Source organism: Ornithorhynchus anatinus, chromosome 12 (genome assembly GCF_004115215.2).
Source record: "Ornithorhynchus anatinus isolate Pmale09 chromosome 12, mOrnAna1.pri.v4, whole genome shotgun sequence".
Lineage (NCBI taxonomy): Eukaryota > Metazoa > Chordata > Mammalia > Monotremata > Ornithorhynchidae > Ornithorhynchus > Ornithorhynchus anatinus.
Window position 1 is genome coordinate 23,763,251 of NC_041739.1, and position 22,617 is coordinate 23,785,867.

Genomic DNA, 22,617 nt, shown 5'->3' on the forward strand with positions numbered 1-22,617 from the left:
TCCGGATTCCAAGCTAACATCAACTCTATATTCAATCACTGCCGGCTCTGGCTTCCTGACCCACCCTCACTCATCACGGTTGGTAAATCATATGTCAGGATCTTAAACTCTTGCTTTACAGGAGACTAATTACCATTGCCCAAACTCATTAGTTTTCTGTTACGGTGCATGCTGATGATAAAAATAAGAATATCTGAGAGTAGTTTTCACAGCTAAATAATAATGTTGGTATTTGTTAAGCGCTTACTATGTGCCGAGCACTGTTCTAAGCGCTGGGGTAGACACAGGGGAATCAGGTTGTCCCACGTGGGGCTCACAGTCTTCATCCCCATTTTACAGATGAGGGAACTGAGGCACAGAGAAGTGAAGTGACTTGCCCACAGTCACACAGCTGACAAGTGGCAGAACCGGGATTAGAACCCACGACCTCTGACTCCCAAGCCCGGGCTCTTTCCACTGAGCCATGCTGCTTCGCTAACTAAATGAAGTATTGGAGCTCCAGAGGTTCAAAGGAGTCAACTACTCATTCTAAATTGAGTTGATCCCCATCCTCCAACGTGTTTGTATTTTTTCCCAGGTCTGCATTTCACTGAAGCTTTAACAGCCACCCTCAGCACTGTAGCAGACATTACCAGTGCTTTTTTAAAACCCTGGCCAATCCAGGAGGGAAGTAGGTGAGGCAGAGGAGGTGTTCCCAGAGGGTGCTTGACCCATGGATACAGTAGCGGGTACAGCTGTGGTCATCTTTGGGGAAAAATCACTTAAGTTATGACGGAACTAAAGAACAACTTTAAAATTCAGCACATTTACTTTAAACTTTAGAGAAAGGTGGCACAATGTACTCCCTTCCCTACCGAGGCCATACGCCCGAGCTTTCGGTAAAAATATGCATCCCGCCACCTGCGGCTAAATATTTACATGCGGGAGTTGCCAGAGCACTTCAGATGGGGATGGTGAACTCATTTGTAGAAGTTGGTTTTCAGCCACTTAAACTTCTTGTCTACACAGGGATTTAGCTTGCAAAATAACAGATTATCAAAGCAAGTTACTTTGCTGTTACTATTTAAGATGAGAATATCTCCCCTCAACTACAGGTAAACCTTGGTTCAGTCCCACAGACTGGTCCTGAGAACCCTTTCGATGGACAGGTAAGCGTGGTTTACGCAACGTCACCGGCACTCGCTGCCAGTCAAGTTCCTGCCAGGGTAGAAGTGCAGCAGGTGCATGGTCAGGCCCACGTTCGTTAAGAATCTTATGTACAAAACCCAAGATGAGGCAGTTCGCAATACTGCTTGAAGTAAAAAGCCATCCTCACACTACCAGCCTTATCCTTAAAATTCACATTGCGTCTCCTCACAGCCCATCCTCCTTTTTTAAAGTCTCACTTCAGAGCACTGGGGTTAAGTGACTGTCAATATAAAGTAAATGGAGCCTAACGATGATGCTCACTGAAGTTGAAAGGAACTGGGGGGAAGAGCTCCCTAAATCCTGTGTTCCTTGGTACATCTTTTTTTTTGGAGCCTTAACACGCCTCTGCCTAATGACAGGCCATCTTTGTTTACTTCTGCTTAGCTAAGTGCATAATGAAAATGTGCACAACATCTTTATTAAAGGAGAAGTTCCTGTTTTTAGAAAAAGGCACATTATCAAATGATGCACATCTGTATAAAATTGAAGTTCTTTGGGGGTTTTGTTCTGTTTTAAAACCAAGGAGAGTTCAAACACTTAAGGCTCTCAACCCAGTTCACTCTCTTTATCTTACCACAGTTATGGGCTAACGGATGTGGAGGTGAGGAATGTGGCACCAGGATAGGAGGAGCCTTTGCTTTGCAGATCGGCATTTATTGAACACTTACTGGGTGATGAGCAGCTTTAAAGCGCTCGACAGCAAACAACAGAAATGAACACCCACAGCTGGCCTCTAGAAGCTTACCATCTGATGGTCTGGAAAACCTACAAGGCATTATTAACCTTTGCCCTAACTCTTCTTCCACGCTCTTCTTCGTCAAGTGTTTTCGAATCCTCTCCAACCCTTTTCAAATACGGTTAATGAGCACATACTCTATTTTAAAGAGCTTGCGAGGCAGAGGTACACAAAGCCGCAGACATTGAGACAGGCTCAATTCTTTCTGGTTTATTGAAAGGCATCCATCCGGTGGAATATTAGTAAGTTTAAGGTTCATCCACGGGAAACCATTAATTTTTAGATAGGAACAGACGCTGTGATACCTTATTTGCTTTTCCACTGCACTCTGTTAATGCAGCAGTGCTATATTCCATGCAACACTAGTAGAGAGCAGGTGGATTTCAAAGTCTATGCGCTACATAAACAGTTGGATTTCAGTGTAACACAGTTCCAGTTATTTTCTCCCGCTGGAGGAGAAGCACACGATCTGGCATTAAGCAATCGACTGTCAGGAAACGGAGAACGGAGACCAATCGTTCGAGTTTCACCGAACGCTCCCGCTTCGCTTTTGACGTCAGCTGGGTAGTCCCAGCTTCTACCTACCATCCATCTGCCGAAATTTTCCCTTTCACGATTTTTGTCCCAGGCAAGAGATCCTCGATCGTTTGGTCCCAAGGTAAGATAAGAACCTGGCGGGAATGTACACCCCCATTCAGGAGACCACAGGTTTCCGTGTATCTGAAAGCTCCTCGGGAGAGAAGGGTTCTGGGACAAAAGAATCCCCATTTTCTTCTGCAGCGCTGCTATAAATCCCAGCGGGCATCCCAGCAGCAGTGGGCGTAGTCTGAGGAGTCACGGTGTGCCCAAACCCTTGATAGTGCCCCATGGGTGAAGGTGGCATGGAAGAAGCTTCAGATAGCAGATCTTGAGTGGAAGATGATAATAAACTCGTGTGTTCATTCTGCTCATGGTCCTCCGCAAAAAACATCTTCCTGGGTCGGCCCAATACTGTCCTCCCTTTATTAAAAACATGAAAGCGAAATAAATCAAGGCACCTTTTTGTTTCGTTGCAGTTCAAGAGGGTACTAAGGTAATCAGTTATACAGAAAGTAACTTTTCATCCGCAGGAACTTAGAAGGGCACAAGTGTATGGGTCAAACTTACCGACATTCCTTACTTGCTCAGATATATCTGCTCTAATATCTGAAATGTCCCACATGGCAAGGAAGGAATCAAAGCAGGATCCCTCCTCTGCTTCTTGTACATAAGGTTTGTAGGAAAAACTGTAGTGATGAGCAATTGCTGCCAAGAACATCTCAATACAGATAATAAAATCCTGCAATACAAGAGTGAGGATACCGATGACATATCGACTAGATCGAGCTACATGTGCAGGAAAGGTGGATCTAAAATTCTCATTCCATCGCCCTGATTTCATCACCTCCTCTCTTTCGAGGAATTTCTTGTGAGCTTTAAATACACAAAGATGGAAAACTAACCATAAAAATGCCTTGCGCCATCTCCCCCTCCCCTCCCAAACACCTCTGTGCAACAGGAGGGAAAGCCCATCCCTCTAAAACCTTTCCTTCGGTTGACACTGGACATCCGAACTTGGCAATGGCGATCAGAACTTTCTGGCAAATATTCATTTTGGGTGACATCAGTAAACTAGTGCCCTCTGGGCCACCCTCTACAGGTCCGGGTTACCCAATCTAGCCCAGAGGGTCTCTAGCCTTGAACTCTTTCTGGTCATCAAGAAAGGTCCTGGGAAGGCAAATTGACTTCTGGTCTCTCCCCAGGGGTTTGGGTTTGGAGAGGGAGGGATGGTCCTGACTTGAACTTCTCAGCAGCAATTCCATCCACAGGAGGGTTCACTGCGGCCTCCTACAGTGTCTGGACTCCGAGATTAAAGTTTCAAAATTTCCGTTGGAAAGATTCCTGTGAACTTGGACTTTGATTTACTCAATATTGAAAGCTCATTCTCCGACTTCTGATGCACATTTCTTTATCACACCTCCACTAAGGGAACTTAGCACTATTTTAAAAGGAGAGTATATTCATTGCCCCAGAACCACATGGGGCAGAGGCATAGCTAGCTATAGCACAGTTATCGCTTGCGTTCCTAACTTAGGAGTTTCTTATCCAACGGCAGATCCCTAAATTCTCTCCAAATTTAGGAGAATCAATCCCAAGTAGTGTTGCTCTGAGGCAATTCACTTCTCTTGAAATTCAATTCAATTCACTTGAAAACAGTGTTTTCAAGAAATGAATCGATTTAAAGCACGCAAGAGAATTAGCAACACATTCGGTTCTCACATTATGCATTTTTACGGTTCATTTTTGGATTGCAACCAATTAGGACATTAGGGAGCATTTTTCTAACAATGCAGAAGTAGCATGGCCAAGATATTACAATGACAACATGAGCTTTCCCTCACATGGGGTTCATCAAGAATGTAACCCCTACATTACAGAAGAATGGAGTGTGACAGCTGCCAGTAATACGGAGTCAGTTCTATAAAGGCCAAATTGTATCATCTGTTCCAAGAGTCATTACCTAAAATGATCTTTCCACAATCGGTCTACGATTGTAAAAACCAGTTCAGTTTACCTGTAGGCCTGTAGCTACTGCTTCCACGGTCTGCCAATCCCATGTGTGCTTTTCAGAAATAATGCCAACTTTCACCAGTAAGGCGATAAGTACCGCTTGCCTGCAAAAACAACACGTTAGGAAAAGTCCAATAGGAATATCCCTGGAATCCTAGCTAATATAATTCGGTAATGTCACTTCCAGGGCTTGGAATCCACCTTGAGGTAAACACCGTCCACCACTCTGGGTTGCTAGAGTTGCTTCTGAAGACGGAACTTTCGAAATTACTTCGTGTCTTCGTCTACCCGATAGGCAAATTGCACTTCAAAGTAAATTACCTTCTGTAAAATTTTAAGTTTTACAAAACGTAATGGCTGGAGGTCCCCTCTTAGTTTGAATTCAATCTACGTGAAATATTGGTGCTAACCACCACTGTGCTGAGAGGCTCAATCAATTTTTTAATTTTCCAATGCCCTAGTGTTCACGAAAGAACCCGCCTCAACTGATAGGTAGGGGAGGGAAGGGCTGATAAGACTTCCTGTCTCCCTCCACTGCTCTATGCAGGGTGATCCCCGGCTCCATCGGCAGAAGCCCAGTCCCATCTCTGCAGCCCATGGAGCCAGCTGTTCCCATGACCCTGTCCACGTGTCCACGCCAACCCCGGATTAGCCCAAAGTATGAAGCAGTCCAGCTTGGACTTCCTCATACCTCCCCAACACAGACCATTTAATCAAATAATTATCATCCGTCGTTACGGTATCCGTTAAGCTCATACTATTTGTCAAGCACTGTTCTAAACGCTGGGGTAGATACCGGTTTAGGCTGTGAGCCCATTACTGGGCAGGGATTGCCTCCTATCTGTTGCTGAATTGTACACTCCAAGCGCTTAGTACAGTGCTCTGTGCATAGTAAGTGCTCAATAAATACTATTGAATACCGGTCAATCCGGTTGGACCCAGTCCCATTGGGCTCACAGTCTAAGCAGGAGGGAGAACTGGCTGCCAAGTGACTCCACAATCCTGTTTGTATCGCAGGGACTGTTCTGGAAAATACATTTTCAGGAGCTTTGTTTCACAGGTAATACTAATTTGTGTTAATGTTACTGGTCATCCTCACTAAAATGTGTCAGATTTGAGCACAGTGCTAATCATTTTTGAAAACTATTCTGTCCCTACGCTTGTCTTCCTTATATTCCCTGCATGGGCCCGCGACCGAACGGATCACCACGAACAACAAACGTTTGTGGACACGGCAGGGCTGGGCAGTTTATACAACTGGGAAGTGAGCGGAGGGCCAACTGCAGAGACAGTTTCTTAGCTTTAGATGCTGAATATTTAAACTTTAGATTGAAGCAGCCTATATATTGGAAGCTGCGCGTGACTGGGTTTTGCAAGAAAAGTACAACTTACCAGAAGGAAACAAAGACGACCATCTTAACACAAAGAAACTTGCCAACGGGTTGGATAGGGTTCAGTTCTTCTCTCAGAACTTTATAGAACAACACTAGGCAATACATAGCAAACTAGGGGAAATAAAGAGCATTTTAAACCTTCACAAGCCATCACATGCATTTCCCTAAATTTTACCACCTGTTCAATATGTTTAACACCCCACATGACAAATTTGGGTTAATAGGGAACATCTTCAGCTATAAACTTGAACTACGGGATTGCGGAACAGGACTAGCAAATACAGATGCTTCGGCAAAACTTTTCCTGGGTTGTCTCGACCGCCTTAAATACTCTAATTCTGATTTGCAACCATTTACGATTGCACAGTTCTTCACAAAAGTAAACCACATCTTAAGGTTCTCATGAGAACCATCCTGAGCACCAAGTTTTAATATTTCAGCTTGAAACACCTACGGTCACTCACTGGGTGAGAAAGCTCCAGTTTGGGGACCAGAACCTGTGGCTCACAAGCCAAATATGGCTTTTCTTGGATTCAAACCACCTGAATTGGCACTGGGAAGGGCAGTACCATTCAAAGGTAGAAAACCAAGATTCCACATCCAGTAAGCAATTTAAAAGTTAATCTCTTGAGATAAGACACAGTGGAACCTTTATTTCAAATCAGAAATTTTCATCAACAAGACTAAATTCAGGATCTTGAATCAGAATCCATTTTTAAAGCTAGCATTACCATTACACAAATAACATCGTTATTTTACTTACCAGCTGTGACACATTGTTGAATATAACCAAGTAAGTCCAAGCATTTTTAAAGCTAAAGTTTCCTTCGTCGTATACACCAACCAGCTCACAGATTCTAGAGGGTTAAAAAGAGTTTTAGCAAATCAGCATAGAATGTACTTTACCACAGAAATGGCTAGGCGGCTAACCTACTTCCCATGAAATTCAGTTTAAGCAAATACTGAACAGTCTATGAGGCTCTGCACAGATTCTGCATCTGGCCTTTAATAACTGACTCAAAATGTAAGCGTCAAAATTAAAAACGCATAATACGAAGAAAATCTCATTTATACGAACCCAACCTGTAAAGTAAAAATACACAAGCATCGATAATGGTAAATAATTTGTTTTTTTAGAAGGTAACTTAAAAAGGGAAAGTTTTGTCTGTGAATTATGAAATAAGCACTCGATATGACTAAATGTCAAAAGAAAAGCTATTTTAGAAACCAATTCATTCAAAAATGTGGAAGTCTAGTTAATGTAAATTAATAACAGGAATTCCAAGCTTACGCATTCCGTTATATACCCGATGCTCTGATGACTTCCAAACCCACGGCAGAGTAAAATGCAAAGAGCCTCAAGGGGGTAAAAGTTAAGAACTTCACAAAACCACCAGGAGCAACAAGCAGGAGTAAAGAGAGTCCTGGAATCTGGAGGACAGAGCCGTGCCAAGGAAGGGAAATGGCACCAATGTGGTTAACACGCAAGCGGGCAGGACAGATTCCTCTTGGAGCGTCTGGTCTGCTCCCACAGCGCACAGGGTGTCGGTTACGTCTTCTAGTTGACTGTGATGGACGAACGCTACCTAGCGTGAAATGCATCTTCTAGTATTTAATGCTCTGTGAGACTTGGGAAGCTGGCTTTTTGGAAATTTCTATCGCTTAACCAAGGCCTCATTTGTCTGAAAGGAATCCGTAGCCCCGGAGAAAATGGATCCGAACCAAAGGTGAGCATTCTTTGGGTGGTCTGTTAATACCAGTTGCACCATAAAAATTGAGAAAATGGGACGGATTCTGCCTCTGTAAGACTCTAGAAACAGAAACATGGCAATGCCTTAAACTTTTCCAACAGAGATAAAATCAAAATAAAGAACCTAAGTTAGCATACTTACAGAGCAATGATAGTGGTGAATGGCCTGACAACCGTGTACTGCAGAACACCTAGTTTGCACCTAAACAACAATACTCTGCAAAAGAAATGCAAAGATGTTGGCTTTTAATTACTGAAAACTAATGGGGAAGCAGCGTGGCTCAGTGGCAAGAGCCCGGGCTTGGGAGTCAGAGGTCATGGGTTCAAATCCCGGCTCTGCCACTTGTCAGCTGTGTGATTGTGGGCAGGTCACTTCATTTCTCTGTGCCTCAGTTCCCTCATCTGTAAAATGGGGATTAAGACTGTAAGCCTCGTGGGGGACAACCTGATTACCCTGCGTCTACCCCAGCGCTTAGAACAGTGCTCTGCACATAGTAAGCGCTTAACAAATACTGACATTATTATTATTAATCTGACATTATTATTATTAATCTGCACACATTTCTCAAGTTTCCTAATTCTTACTAAAACCACCACTTAGAATTTAAGTGCTTACTACGTGCCAAACATTGTACTAAGCACTGGGGTGGATACGAGCACATCAGGCTGGACACAGTCCCGGTCCCCTGTTGGGGCTCACAGTCTCAATCTCCATTTTACAGATGAGGCAACTGAGGCACAGAGAAGTGAAGCGGCTTGTCCTAGGTCACACAGCAGACCTGTGGTGGGGCCAAGAGTAGAACACATGACCTTCTGACTATTTCTCAACCACTGATTTTCCTGCACCAAACAGACATCCACGTGGCCGTATCCGATCTGATTACCCTTGTACCTACTCCAGTGATTAGTACAGTGCTTGGCACACTGCAGCATGGCTCAGTGGAAAGAGCACGGGCTTGGGAGTCAGAGATCATGGGTTCGAATCCCAGCTCTGCCACTTGTCAGCTGTGTGACTGTGGGCAAGTCACTTAACTTCTCTGTGCCTCAGTTACCTCATCTGTAAAATGGGGATTAAAACTGTGAGCCCCACGTGGGAAAACCTGATCACCCTGTATCTACCCCAGCGCTTAGAAGAGTGCTCTGCACATAGTAAGCGCTTAACAAATACCAACATTATTATTATTATTATTAATACAACAATTATTCTTATTCTTAGGAATACTATTGACTGACATTTGTAAAACTGATGATTCAGGAAATTTAGCTTTTTAACTTTCTGCCTCCACCCTCCCATTTGTAAAATGTGAATATTATTTGAGCCCTTGGTATCATTCATGGATAATTATAAGGATTAAGGAGACTATGCAAATACATTAAGTGGAATACAATCATATGAATACAAAGATCACCGGTCATTTTCTGGTGACTAGAAAAACAATTTTGACATGACTTACAGTTTAAAATTTTAGATTGGTTTTGTAAAGCCCTGCCTTTTATGAAAGTACCTGGCATTAAACAATAAGAATGAACATACTTACTCTCCCATAGCCCATGACGGACAACAGCAAAACGGAGGTAAATGTCTCTGCTGGTCTTTGGCCTCGATGATTAATACCAGATTTGGATATCGGTTTGTTAAATAATTAGAAAGGAACACCATAAAATTGTATATGACATATGCTTCATAGCACTCTCTGCAAGTATCCACATATATTGCAATGCTGGGATATTTCAGAGCTACCCACTACAATGAAAGACAAATATCAAAGTTACCGCGGCCAACAAGCCTGCTCCGTTGTGTCTTGCCCATTCACATATTGACCACATTACTATTACAAACTGCCTTAAAATACCCAAAGATGAACTGAACGGTGCTGCACAGAAATTCACTTAAGTGAAGCACAGAAATCAGAATAGATGAACTGACGGGTTGTAATGAATGAGTGGGGACGAAGGGAGAAAAAATTCGGCATTTTGTTTTTAGTAGTATGTCTCTTGGCATTAAAAAATACTATTTCGGTCCTCACTGTGCTACGAAATTTAGGGAACAGAAAGAGGTATGACAAAAATGAATACATATGCTTGAGATTTGAGTCAGCTCTGTTTATTCCACCCCTCCTTTCAACTTTTTAAAAACATCCCAGCTACTGCAAGTGAATTCATCCGAAGTTAAATTTCAATTTCCCCTCGTTTACACCCAACACAGATTAGCCAACAGGTTGATGTTGTTTTCCCTGGGTTTGATCCATGGATTTCACCTTTATAGGCCTGCATTCCTTGAAAGTAGAATTATCGCCTGGGCCTCAAATCAGTGGAGAAATTTTAAAATTCCATCTTCTTTAAAACCCTAATGTGCCCTAGTATATTAAATGGGTACAGAAGAGCTTACAACATCAATGTTCAGTCCAGTATATGTTATCGGAACGATTGTTGTCACTGATATTCTAATCAATACTCTGTCATTTAAATTGCATTTTACTCTGCATCTGCTATTTTCCATTACATCTTGAGTACTATTTAAGATTAAATACATACATGAGAGTAAATCAAGCATCCTAAAATATGAGCCTTTTAAACTCTCAGACCTTAAAGGGAGGTCATAAAACTTCCCCATTATTAAATTTATGGTTAATCTGTTATTTGGTCTATCATGGCCTATTTTGATTTCACAGTAATGAGGGACTGGGGGAGAAAGGGAGTTAGAGCAGAATGGTCAAAATAGGACACTTTTTTAATAGAACTGAAAAGGGCTCAAAGACTCCAGCTAACAGGGAATATCATTCCAGTTCACTATATAAGGCATAGGACCACTTGTGCCTGCAGCTTTCCGACCTGAATTAGTAAGAATTTTTTTCCCTATTTTAAAGGAAAATAATTAACTGCGTCTTGGAAAAATTTTAGCGTACCACTTATCTTGTTCACTGCAATCGATTAACAAAAGAGAAACAATAAAGTCACGCATTTTAACTAGCAAATTGGGGTTAACTTCACTGCAGTTACAATTCGGTCCGTGGTTAATTTTCATGAAAACCAAGCCATATCTACGATCGAGACCAATGCAATACAAAACATTGGGTTAATAACACACGTACTAACCTTGCCTTAGTGCTAAGTCAACCAGAGCATATTATGTATTGAGATTTAGATTACCCTGGAGCAACCTAAGCAGTTAGGATTACAATACAGAAATTATTAGACAAACAAATACGAGAAGGAGATTTACTTACGCTATCTAAACTGTATATCGGCACCATCCACAGTATCCTATTTGGAAAGCAGAGCAATACATTAAAACATCGCTTTCCGCGCCTGGGAAAAATCGTCAGGGAATTACCGGATAGAACAGAAGTGGCATTACCTTATTATTGGTTTTTGTAGCTCAGGTTGTGTATAATGCACTAAGTGTTGTAATATCCCCCAGAGAGATATTGGTACTGTCATCAGCAAAAAGATCCCAGCAATAAACCATGCCTTGGTGTGCACTCCAACCTTAAAATGTAAAGGAGCAACTTAGTGCAAATACTAGTCCAATATCAATCAGACCTCCAAATTCAGAACACTAGTCAATCCAAAGTATTTATTGAGCACTTACTGTGAGCAGAGCACTGTTCTAAGCGCTTGGGAGAGTACGATATCGAGTCGATAGTCGTAGTACAGTCCTCAGCCCAAGATAAACGCTCAAAAAACACTAGCGATGGATAGTCATGATCCCTGCCTTCAAGGACCTTACCGTTTAAGGAGGATAGAGACACTGAAAGTATAGATAATGGATATAATAATAATGCTGGTATTTGTTAAACGCTTACTATGTACACAGCACTGTTCTAAGCGCCGGGGTAGACACAGGGGAATCAGGTTGTCCCACATGGACCTCACAGTCTTAATCCCCATTTTGCAGATGAGGTAACTGAGACACAGAGAAGTTAAGTGACTCGCCCACAGTCACACAGCTGACAAGTGGCAGAGCCGGGACTCGAACCCATGACCTCTGACTCCAAAGCCCGTGCTCTTTCCACTGAGCCACGCAGGGCAAATTTCACGTGCCCAAAGATACAGATCCAAGAATCTGCAGGGGAATTAGAATTTAGTAGGGGAAGGCTCTTGGAGGAGATGGGATTTTAATAAGGCCTTGAAGGTGGGGCGGGAGAGGGGTCGTCGTCAGGTACGTAGGGGGAGAGAGTTCCAGGTCAGAGGAAGGACATGGGCAAGGCGTCCACAGCGAGACAGATGAGAGACACGTTAAGTACGAGGCAGCTGAGTAGAGAGATCCTATAGGCAGGAGGAAATGAGAGACAGCAGATGAAGGAGAGAGGTCCAGGATGATAATAATAATAATGTTGGTATTTGTTAAGCGCTTACTATGTGCACAGCACTGCTCTAAGCGCTGGGGTAGGTACAGAGTCATCAGGTCGTCCCCCGTGAGGCTCACAGTTAATCCCCATTTTACAGATGAGGTCACTGAGGCACAGAGAAGTGACTTGCCCACAGTCCCACAGCTGACAAGTGGCAGAGCCGGGAGTCGAACCCATGACCTCTGACTCCGAAGCCCGGGCTCTTTCCACTGAGCCACGGGAGAGGTAGATTCAGGAATCATCCACACAGAGAAGGTAGTCGAAGCTGCGGGGAGCCAAGGAGTTCTTCAAGGGACTGGGGATCGATGGGGAATAGAAGGAGACCTTGAACTGAGCCTTGAGGGACCTCCACAGTTGGAAGGTTGGAGGGAGATGAAGAGCCTGTGAAAGAGACTGAGATGGAGCAGCCAGAGAGATGGGAGAACAAGAAGACAGTAATGTAGAAGACAGCGTGGAGGATTAAGACGGAGTAGACGTTGTTGGATTTCCTAAGGAGGAGATCAGTGGAGGCCTTAGAGAGGCCAACTGAAGGCGGTCAGAGAGAAAACTGAAGTAGAGGGAGATGGCTCGACAACTGGAGGGAGCCGGGGGATCAAGAGAGGGGGAGTTTTTTAAAAATTCCTTTTTAGGAGAGGGGACACGTGGGCATGTTTGAAGGCAGTGGGGAAAGAGGCAGTCAGGGAGGGAAGGCGGCAAGGGCCAAGCGTTTGTCTTTCCCTACATGGTTTAACTTTAAACTCTCAGTGGTGAATAAAAATTTCAAGTGGCGCAGTACGGTCCAATATGTTTTATAGAGCCGGGAATGACTTTACCATTTTTTAATGGTATTTATTAAGCGCTTACTATGTCAGGCACTCTACTACGCACTGGGGTGAATACAAGTTAATCAGGTGGGACTCTGTCCATATCCCCCGTAGGGCTCTCAGACGATCCTCACTTTACAGATGAGGTAACTGAGGCAGAGAATAATAATAGCAACAACAATAATAACTGCAGCATTTGTTAGGCGCTTACTATGTGACAGACACTTTACTGAGCACTGGGGTAGATACACGATAACCAGGAAGGACACAGTCCCCGTCTCACATGGTTGGGGGCGGGGGTCAAAGTCTTAATCCCCATTTTACAGATGAGGAAATTGAGGCACCAAGAGTGAAATGACTTGCTCAAGGTCACAAAGGAGACAAGTGGCAGGGCTGGGGTGAAAACCCAGGCCCTTCTGACTCCCAGGCCCGGGCTCTTACCCGCTAGGCCGTGCTGCTTCGCCATTATTTTGCACCATTACCCAGCCATCATATATATGAGACATCATTACGTGGCTTCAAATTTTCACGCATATTTCAAAAGTACACCTCCTAGCTCGTGTACAGTTCTGTAAGCCAAATGATATCTACTTTTCATACTGTAAGCTTGTTCCTAGCCGTAAAACCTGAATTCTATTCCCACACCTTGTGTCTTTCTTACTGGATGGGAGTAGGTAGGCTGAAAGAGGGTTATTTCTATCACTGCAATTCATCATCATCATCGTCGGTGGTATTTCTCGAGTCCTTACGATGTGCAGAGCACCAAACTGAGCGCTTGGGAGAGTACGATATGAGTTGGCAGACACATTTCCTAACCACAATGAGCTTACAGTCTAAAGGTACAAAGACAATATAAATCATTTATAGCATATAATTAAAGAGCTGTTGAAAAACAGGCCTCAGCTAATGCTGCGCCAGGAACTTCAAATTTCAATTTGTTGCTTAGCCTCCTGGAATTCAGTTGGACCTTTTCCTACCTCTTCTGTTCTGTCTAATCGAGATACCATCATCTCCCACCTACCAAGGCTCCGCTAACGAATGTGATCAACAAAATTCTCTAACATATTTTATTCCAGTACGTTCGGATGCACTGGTTGGGCCACGTTTACGTAACGGCTTCAAACTCTCCTAACGATATATAACCTGGCCATACAACTGAATTACCACAAAGTCGATACCTGCTTGCCTTGATTTCCATCTTGATTTTTAAATAACTGCTATTATGACCTTTAACATTACTGACCCAGAAGAGTAAGACATATTTGGCACATATTATAGAAACACTACCGACGTGAAAAATTTACTGTACCGACGTGAAAAATTTACTGTCTTGTCTTACAGGTGTTTCTAAATGACTTTTCAGTATCATTGATAAGGCATATTTGGCACATATTATAGAAACACAACAGACGTGAAAAATTTACTGTTTTGTCTTACAGGTGTTTCTAAATGACTTTTCAGTATCATTGATAAGGCATATTTGGCACATATTATAGAAACACTACAGACGTGAAAAATTTACTGCCTTACAGATGTTTCTAAATGACTTTTCAGTATCACTGATTATAAAGCTGATGATAGTAGTGTTTTGCACTATTTTCATTCTTGTCCAGATCTTGATGCAAAAAATATTGACTAAGGCTAAAGTAAACTTCAACACCATTATCTGGAAAGCTTAGTGTTACTACTCCACGACCGGATTACAAGATCCTGACTTTACATTTAAAAAATTGATTTTTAAGAAGTTCATGTAGTTTCTTATAGCAAGGTGATATCAAAGCTTGTACAGGATCACAGAGCAATTTCTGCAAAACACACCCGTGGATACTTAGAGCCTAATAAACCATTCCGTATCGCAAGTGCAAAGGAAAAGAGCACAAAATAAAAACAAACCAGCTGAAATCCCTTAATACAATGAAACGGCAATAAAACTCCTCGCACCGTGAGCAAGGTATTTTAATTTTCATCTCACCACTTAGTCAAGTAGAAACAAAACCAGATGATTACGAGAAAAAAGAGGTATTTACTTCTGCATATGGGCCACGTGCATCCACTGCTTTAATTTCCCTTCCAACACACCTCCTCTTGACCCTTTGCATTTTGGCCGTCAGGTCCTTCGCTCCTCCGAGGCTGCTTTCTCCAAGGTCTCCGACGACCTCGTCACGGCCAACTCCAAAGGACACGACTCCACCCTGACCCTCCCCGACCCCTCTGCCGCTGTCGATACCGCGGACCACTCTTCCTCGAAACATTATCAGGAGTCCGTCTGCCGACCCCTCTTATCATTCCGATTGCTTCTTCTCCGTTTTTGTCACTGGCTCATCTGCCTCACCCTGTATCTCCCCCAGCGCTCAGAACAGTGCTCTGCACATAGTAAGCGCTTAACAAATACCAACATTATTATTATTATCCTCTTCCTATGTGACCCCTCCCCAAAGCTTCTCTAAATCCACTATTTCCCCCTCTCTCCGTGACCTCGTCCACTCACATGGCTTCGGTCACCCCCCTAAATGCGTATTCATTCACTCATTCACTCAATAGTATTTACTGAGCGCTTACTATGTGCAGAGCACTGGCCTAAGCGCTTGGAATGGACGATTCGGCAACAGATAGAGACCATCCCCGCCCAATGACGGGCTCCCGGTCTAATCGGGGGAGGCAGATGGACAAAAACAAGACAACAGAATCACGATAAATAGAATCAAGAGGATGGACACCTCATTAACAAAAGAAATAGGGTAATAATATATACAAATGAGCACAATGAATAATATATAGAAATGAGCACAGTGCTGAGGGGAAGGGAGAGGAGCGGAGGGAAAGGGGGCTTAGCTGAGGGGAGGTGATGTGGGGGGCAGGGAGGGAGCAGAGGGAAAAGGGGAAGGTCAGTGTGGGAAGGCCTCTCGGAGGAGGTGAGCTCTCAGTAGGGCTTTGAAGAGGGGAAGAGAGTGAGTTTGGCGGAGGTGAGGAGGGAGGGCGTTCCACGGATGACTCCCAAATCTCTCTCTCTAGCCTTGACCTTCCTTACAAACTGGAATCCTTGATCCCTTCTCTTACTTCCACCACCTCTCCACCTGGACACTCCGCCGGCACCTCAAATTCAACTTGCCTAAAACGGCTCCTCGCCTCTCCCCCCACCAACTCGCCCCTCTCCTTCTCTCTCCTATCTCAGCGGATAAAGTCGCGATCCTCCCTGCCTCAGAAGTCCACGGTTTTGGTGCCTCCTCACCACGTTCAACTTTCACAGTCCGCTGCCAAGTCCTGCCACGAAGCAGCGTGGCTCGGGGGAAGGAGCCCCGGCTTGGGAGTCGGAGGTCACGGGTTCGAATCCCGGCTCTGCCGCTCGTCAGCTGGGGGACCGTGGGCGAGTCACTTCACTTCTCTGTGCCTCAGTTCCCTCATCTGTCAAATGGGGATGAAACCTGTAAGCCTCACCTGATGACCCTGTATCTCCCCCAGCGCTTAGAACAGTGCCCTGCACGTAGTAAGCGCTTAACAAATACCGACGTCAATTAATTCCCGCACAGCTCCTCCCGGTCCCGCTCTTTCCGCTCCACCCGCACCGCGACCACCCTGGTACAAACTCTGGACTCGCAATGGCTAAATTATGGCATTAGCTTCCTCGCCGGTCTCCCGGCCTCTCTAGAGGTCATGGGCTCGAATCCCGGCTCTGCCACTTGGCAGCTGTGTGACTGCGGGCAAGTCACTTCACTTCTCTGGGCTTCAGTGACCTCATCTGTAAAATGGGGATGCAGACCGTGAGCCTCACGGGGGACAACCTGATGACCCTGGATCTCCCCCAGCGCTTACAACAGTGCTCTGCACATAGTAAGTGCTTAACAAATACCAACATTATTATTCTCTGGGCCTCAGTGACTTCATCTGTCCAATGGGGATGAAGACCGTGAGCCCCACGGGGGACAACCTGATGATCCTGTATCGCCCTCAGCGCTTACAACAGTGCTCGGCACATAGTAAGCGCTTAACAAATACCAACATTCTTATTACACGCCAATCCAGATGATCATGGCTCAGTGGAAAGAGCCTGGGCTTCGGAGTCAGAGGTCTTGGGTTCGACTCCCAGCTCTGCCACTTGTCAGCTGCGTGACTGTGGGCGAGTCACTTCACTTCTCGGTGCCTCAGTTCCCTCATCTGTAAAATGGGGATTAACTGTGAGCCTCACGGGGGCCAACCTGATGAGCCTGGATCTCCCCCAGCGCTTAGAACAGTGCTCGGCACATAGTAAGCGCTTAAATGCGTGGCTAAGTGGAAAGAGCATGGGCTTTGGAGTCGGGGCTCATGAGTTCGAATCCCAGCTCTGCCACTTGTCGGCTGTGTGACTGTGGGCGAGTCACTTCACTTCTCTGTGCCTCAGTTCCGTCATCTGTAAAATGGGGATTAAGACTGAGCCCCACGTGGGACAAACTGATTCCCCTATGTCTACCCCAGCGCTTAGAACAGTGCTCGGCACATAGTAAGCGCTTAACAAATACCAACATTAAATACCGACATTATTATTCACTTCTCTGTGCCTCAGTTCCCTCATCTGTCAAATGGGGATGAAGACTGGGAGCCTCACGGGGGACAACCTGATGACCCTGTATCTTCCCCAGCGCTTAGAACAGTGCTCTGCACATAGTAAGCGCTTAACAAATACCAACATTATTATTATTATGATCATCCCGCCCACATCTCTCCCCTCCTCAAGAGCCTCTATCGGCTTCCGTGTCTCTCCCGTCGAGCGCGATCCCTGCTCTCGAGGACAAACTCCTCCCAAGAGACTTTCCAGGCTCTTTACCGTCTGACGACCCCTTACCCGTCCGCTCTCCCCCGGCTATTTCCCAACCTGCTGCCCTCAATCTTTCCAAGTCGATGTTCTATCTCCCTTTCAGACTCCGTTCCCACCCTCTGTAAGCCCACCGCGGGCAGGGAACGGGTGCTTAGCGTTATATTGTTCTTTCCCGAGGTCTTCGTACAGTGCCCGGTACACGGGAAGCGCCCCAGAAACACGACCGAAGGAATTCCCTCGCGCGCGCAGTCCCCCTGGCTTGCGATTCTCTCTCTCTCCCCCCACATTCAAAGCCATCCTAAAATCCCACCACCTCCAACAATCCTTCCTTTGCCATCTCAGCCCTTTGGTCACCTGTAATGCCTCCTAATGTGGCTCAGTGGAAAGAGCGCGGGCTTGGGAGTCAGAGGTCACGGGTTCGAATCCCGGCTCTGCCCCTTGTCAGCTGGGTGACTGTGGGCAAGTCTCAGTGGAGAGAGCCCGGGCTTGGGAGTCAGAGGTCACGGGTTCGAATCCCGACTCTTCCCCTTGTCAGCTGGGTGACTGTGGGCAAGTCACTTCACTTCTCTGGGCCTCAGCGACCTCATCTGGAAAATGGGGACTCACTGTGAGCCTCACGTGGGGCAACCTGATGACCCTGTATCTACCCCAGCGCTTAGAACAGTGCTCGGCATATAGTAAGCGCTTAAATACCAACATTATTATTATTCACTTCTCTGGGCCTCAGCGACCTTATCTGTAAAATGGGCATTAAGATCGTGAGCCTCACGTGGGACAACCCGATGACCCTGTATCTACCCCAGCGCTTAGAACAGTGCTCGGCACATAGTAAGCGCTTAGATACCAACCTTATTATTATTCACTTCTCTGGGCCTCAGCGACCTCATCTGTAAAATGGGGATTCACTGTGAGCCCCACGTGGGACCACCTGATGACCCTGTATCTCCCCCAGCGCTTAGAACAGTGCTCGGCACATAGTAAGCGCTTAACAAATACCAACATTATTACTATTAATGTAATAACGCCATCCCCAGCACCCACGCAATTATTCAATCATTTGCTTTGCCCACTCCTGTCGCGAACGCTTTTACGTGCATCTTTTCCATTAGCGTGAAAGCTCTCTGAGGGTGGGAAATTTGCCGCTTCTTTCCTGTGTACTTCCCAAACGTCTACTACAGCGGACCGCACTACGTGGAAACTCGACAACAGCGGGCACGACCACCTCCATCTGTCTGCTGTGTGACCTTGGGCAAGTCACTCCACTTCTCTGTGCCTCCGTTACCTCATCTGTAAAATGGGGACTAAACTGTGAGCCCCGTGTGGGACAACCCGATTACCTTGTACCTCCCCCAGTGCTTAGTATCGTGCTTGGCACATAGTAAGCGCTTAACAAATAGAAGCAGCGGGGCTCAGGGGAAAGGGCCCGGGCTTGGGAGTCAGAGGTCATGGGTTCGAATCCCAGCTCCGCCGCTCGCCAGCTGTGTGACTGTGGGCGAGTCGCTTCGCTTCTCTGTGCCTCAGTTCCCTCGACTGTCAAATGGGGATGAAGCCTGTGAGCCCCACGTGGGACAACCTGATCACCTTATAGCCTCCCCAGCGCTTAGAACGGAGCTTGGCACGCAGAAAGCGCTCAACAAATGCCATCGTTAATATTATTATTACATCTTTTCGGATGAGATGACCTCACATCAAGCCTCCTACTTCTGAAACCTGACAATCGGATAATAATTGCCGATCTGAGTTCACTTGACTTTTAAAGGAAGTCTGAAATTGAGAAGAAAATACGATTCTAAGCTCGGTGTGGGCAGGGAGCGTGTCTACCGACTGTTTCATCGTTCTCCTAAAGAAGGAGCGCGGTCTTACTGGAGCGAGGACGGGCCCGGGCGTCAGAGACCTGGGTTCTAATCCCATTTCTGCCACGTCTGCAGTGGGACACCGGGCAAGTCACTTGACTTCTCTGTGCCTCAGTTCCCTCACCAGCAAAATGGGGATCCAATATCTGTCCTCCCTCCTACTCCGCCCGTGAGCCCCGATTATCTCGGATTTGCCCCAGCGCTGAGTACAATGCTAGCATATCAGTGCTTAATAAATACCACTGTGATTATTAGGCGCTTAGAACGGTGCTCTTTACCCAGTAAGCGCTCAATAGATACCGCTGATTGATTCGTAAGGTTTTGTTTTTTTCTGCTATCCCTCCTCACTGAAGAAGGACAAAATAAGACTGTGAGCTCGTTGTGGGAGGGGAATGTGTCTGATGCCACAGTGTACTCTCCCAAGCGCTTAGTACAGCGCTCTGCACCCAGCAGGCGCTCAATAAATACCGCTGCTTGATTCGTAAGGTTATGTTTCTTCCTGCTATCATTCCTCATTCAAGAAGGACAAGACTGTGAGCTCGCTGTGGGCGGGGAATGTGTCCGATGTTATAGTGTCCGCTCCCAGGCGCTCGATACAGCGCTCTGCACCCCGTAAGCGCTCAACACGATTATAATAATAATGATAACGTTGGTATTTATTAAGCACTTACTATGCGCCTCGCCCTATTCTAAGCCCTTACTATGCGCCAAGCACCGTTCTAAGCGCCGGGCTTGGGAGAAGCAGCGTGGCTCAGTGGAAAGAGCGCGGGCTTTGGAGTCAGAGGTCAAGAGTTCGAATCCCAGCTCTGCCCCTTGTCAGCTGGGTGACTGTGGGCGAGTCACTTCACTTCTCTGGGCCTCAGTTCCCTCATCTGTAAAATGGGGATGAAGACTGCGAGCCCCACGTGGGACATCCTGATTCCCCCGTGTCTACCCCAGCGCTTAGAACAGTGCTCATAGTAAGCGCTTAACAAACACCAACATTATTATTATCCCAAGGTAATGAGGTGGTCCCACGTGGGCCTCTCAGTCTTTTTCCCCATTTTCCAGATGAGGTCACCGAGGCACCGAGAAGCGGCTCGCCCCAGGTGACGCACCAGACGAGCGGCGGAGCCGGGATCGGGACCCACAACCTCCGACTCCCCAACCCGGGCTCTTGCCACCGAGCCACGCCGCCCGCGACGGTCTCGTTCTCTCTCGTTTTCCGTCACCCCCTTCTAGACCGGGAGCCCGTCGTGGGGCGGGGATCGTCCCTCTCCGTCGCCCAACCGTGCGTCCCCAGCGCCCGGCGCGGCGCTCCGCGCGGAGCGGGCGCTCGGTCGACACCCCCGAATGAACGAGAAGCAGGGGACGGGGCCCGGGCCCCTCGGAGAGGAGGAGGCGGCGGGTCCGGGACGGGCTCACCTCTAACTTCTGCAGCTCCCACCCGCAGAGGGGCACGGCCACCAGCAGGACGAGCAGGTAGAGGAGCACCACCAGGGGCCGGATCCACCGCCTCCAATTGCTGCACGTGCAAGGCATGTTGGCCCGCGGCCGACCGCCCGCCGAGGCAGGGCGCCCGGGGCGCACGGGACACTCAGGGCACGGGGCGTACGGCACACGGGGCACAGGGCGCGCAGGGGACGCTCGGGACACAGGGCGCATGGGGCACCCAGGACACTCGGGGCAAGGGGCACCTGGGGCTCCCAGGGTGTACAGCACACAGATCACAGGGCACACGGGGCGCCCAGGACACGCAGGGCGCACGGGGCACCCAGGACACTCGGGGCACGGGGGGGGACAGGGCACTCGGGATACACAGGACACTCAGCACACAGGGTGCACGGGGCACTGAGCATAAAGGGCCCACAGGACACTCAGGGCACGGGGCACGCAGGGCACTCTGCGCGCACAGGGCAATGGGCACACGGGGTGCACAGGACACGCGGGGCACTCGAGGCGCACTGGGCGCTGAGCACACAGGGGGCGCAGGCCACTCGGGGCACACAACACTCAGCACACAGGGCACTGGGCACACACACAACACTCAGCGCACAGGGGGCACGGGACACTCAGGGCACAGGGCGCAGCAGGACACTCAGCAGGACACTCAGCACGCAGGTCCCTCAGGGTGCACAGGACACTGAGCAGAACGCTCAGCACGCAGGACCCTCAGGATGCACAAGACGCTGGGCAGAACGCTCAGCACGCAGGTCCCTCAGGGTGCACAGGACACTGAGCAGAACGCTCAGCACGCAGGCCTCTTACGGTGCACAGGACACTGAGCAGAACGCTCAGCACGCAGGACCCTCAGGGTGCACAGGACACTGAGCAGAACGCTCAGCACGCAGGACCCTCAGGGTGCACAGGACACTGAGCAGAACGCTCAGCACGCAGGAGCCTCAGGATGCACAGGACACTCTGCAGAACGCTCAGCACGCAGGTCCCTCAGGGTGCACAGGGTGTGCAGGATACTCAGCAGGACCCTCAGGATGCACAGGACACTGAGCAGGACGCTCAGCACGCAGGAGCCTCAGGATGCACAGGACACTCTGCAGAACGCTCAGCACGCAGGTCCCTCAGGGTGCACAGGGTGTGCAGGATACTCAGCAGGACCCTCAGGATGCACAGGACACTGAGCAGGACGCTCAGCACGCAGGAGCCTCAGGATGCACAGGACACTCTGCAGAACGCTCAGCACGCAGGTCCCTCAGGGTGCACAGGGTGTGCAGGATACTCAGCAGGACCCTCAGGATGCACAGGACACTGAGCAGAACGCTCAGCACGCAGGAGCCTCAGGATGCACAGGACACTCTGCAGAACGCTCAGCACGCAGGCCCCTCACGGTGCACAGGGCGCAGGAGGAGCCCCCGGGCGCTCAGCGGCCGCTTCCTCCTCCTCCTCGTCCTGGTCCCGGTCCTCTTCTCCCCGTCCGGGTCCGGCGGCGGCGGCGGCGGCGGCGGCTGCAGGGCGGGCGGGCGGCGGGACGGTTCATCGCGCCCGGCCCGGCGCCAAAAAGCTCCCGCCGCCACTTCCGCTTCCGCCCGCCGCCGCCGCGCCGGCCCCGCCCCTTCCGGCCTCCGCCGATCCCGATTCGCCCGTCGCCACGTCACTCACCCCCTGCCCGCCCTCCCGCCCTCGAATGCGCTCGTTGCAACCATTAGGGAGCGCTAGGGGGCGCGGC

The 22,617-nt window shown here is 47.8% G+C and overlaps 1 protein-coding gene across 1 annotated transcript; it reads right to left on the reverse strand.

Annotated features, from left to right (window-relative positions):
* Nucleotides 1-2,112: 2,112 nt before the first annotated feature.
* On the reverse strand, nt 2,113-22,378 carry TMEM184C (transmembrane protein 184C). The gene is made up of 10 exons (XM_001510714.6): nt 20,859-22,378; nt 11,016-11,146; nt 10,885-10,921; nt 9,196-9,401; nt 7,800-7,874; nt 6,671-6,764; nt 5,906-6,018; nt 4,518-4,617; nt 3,071-3,242; nt 2,113-2,923 (listed from the first exon to the last, which is right to left on the reverse strand). The coding sequence occupies exons 1-10, from the start codon at nt 21,096-21,098 to the stop codon at nt 2,619-2,621; spliced, it is 1,473 nt and encodes a 490-aa protein (XP_001510764.3). The 5' UTR covers nt 21,099-22,378; the 3' UTR covers nt 2,113-2,618.
* Nucleotides 22,379-22,617: the final 239 nt, after the last annotated feature.

Bases quoted from the DNA above. Each gene is read 5' to 3' on its own strand.
- TMEM184C (XM_001510714.6), bottom strand. From the start codon at position 21,098: ATGCGCCCTGTGTCCCGAGCGTCCCCTGCGCGCCCTGTGCCCCGTGTG. The intron at 6,765-7,799 runs GTAAGTATGCTA...TTAACCCTCTAG, and splicing joins TTCACCACTATCATTGCTCT to AATCTGTGAGCTGGTTGGTG. The intron at 3,243-4,517 runs GTAAACTGAACT...CTTGTATTGCAG, and splicing joins CAGTAGCTACAGGCCTACAG to GATTTTATTATCTGTATTGA.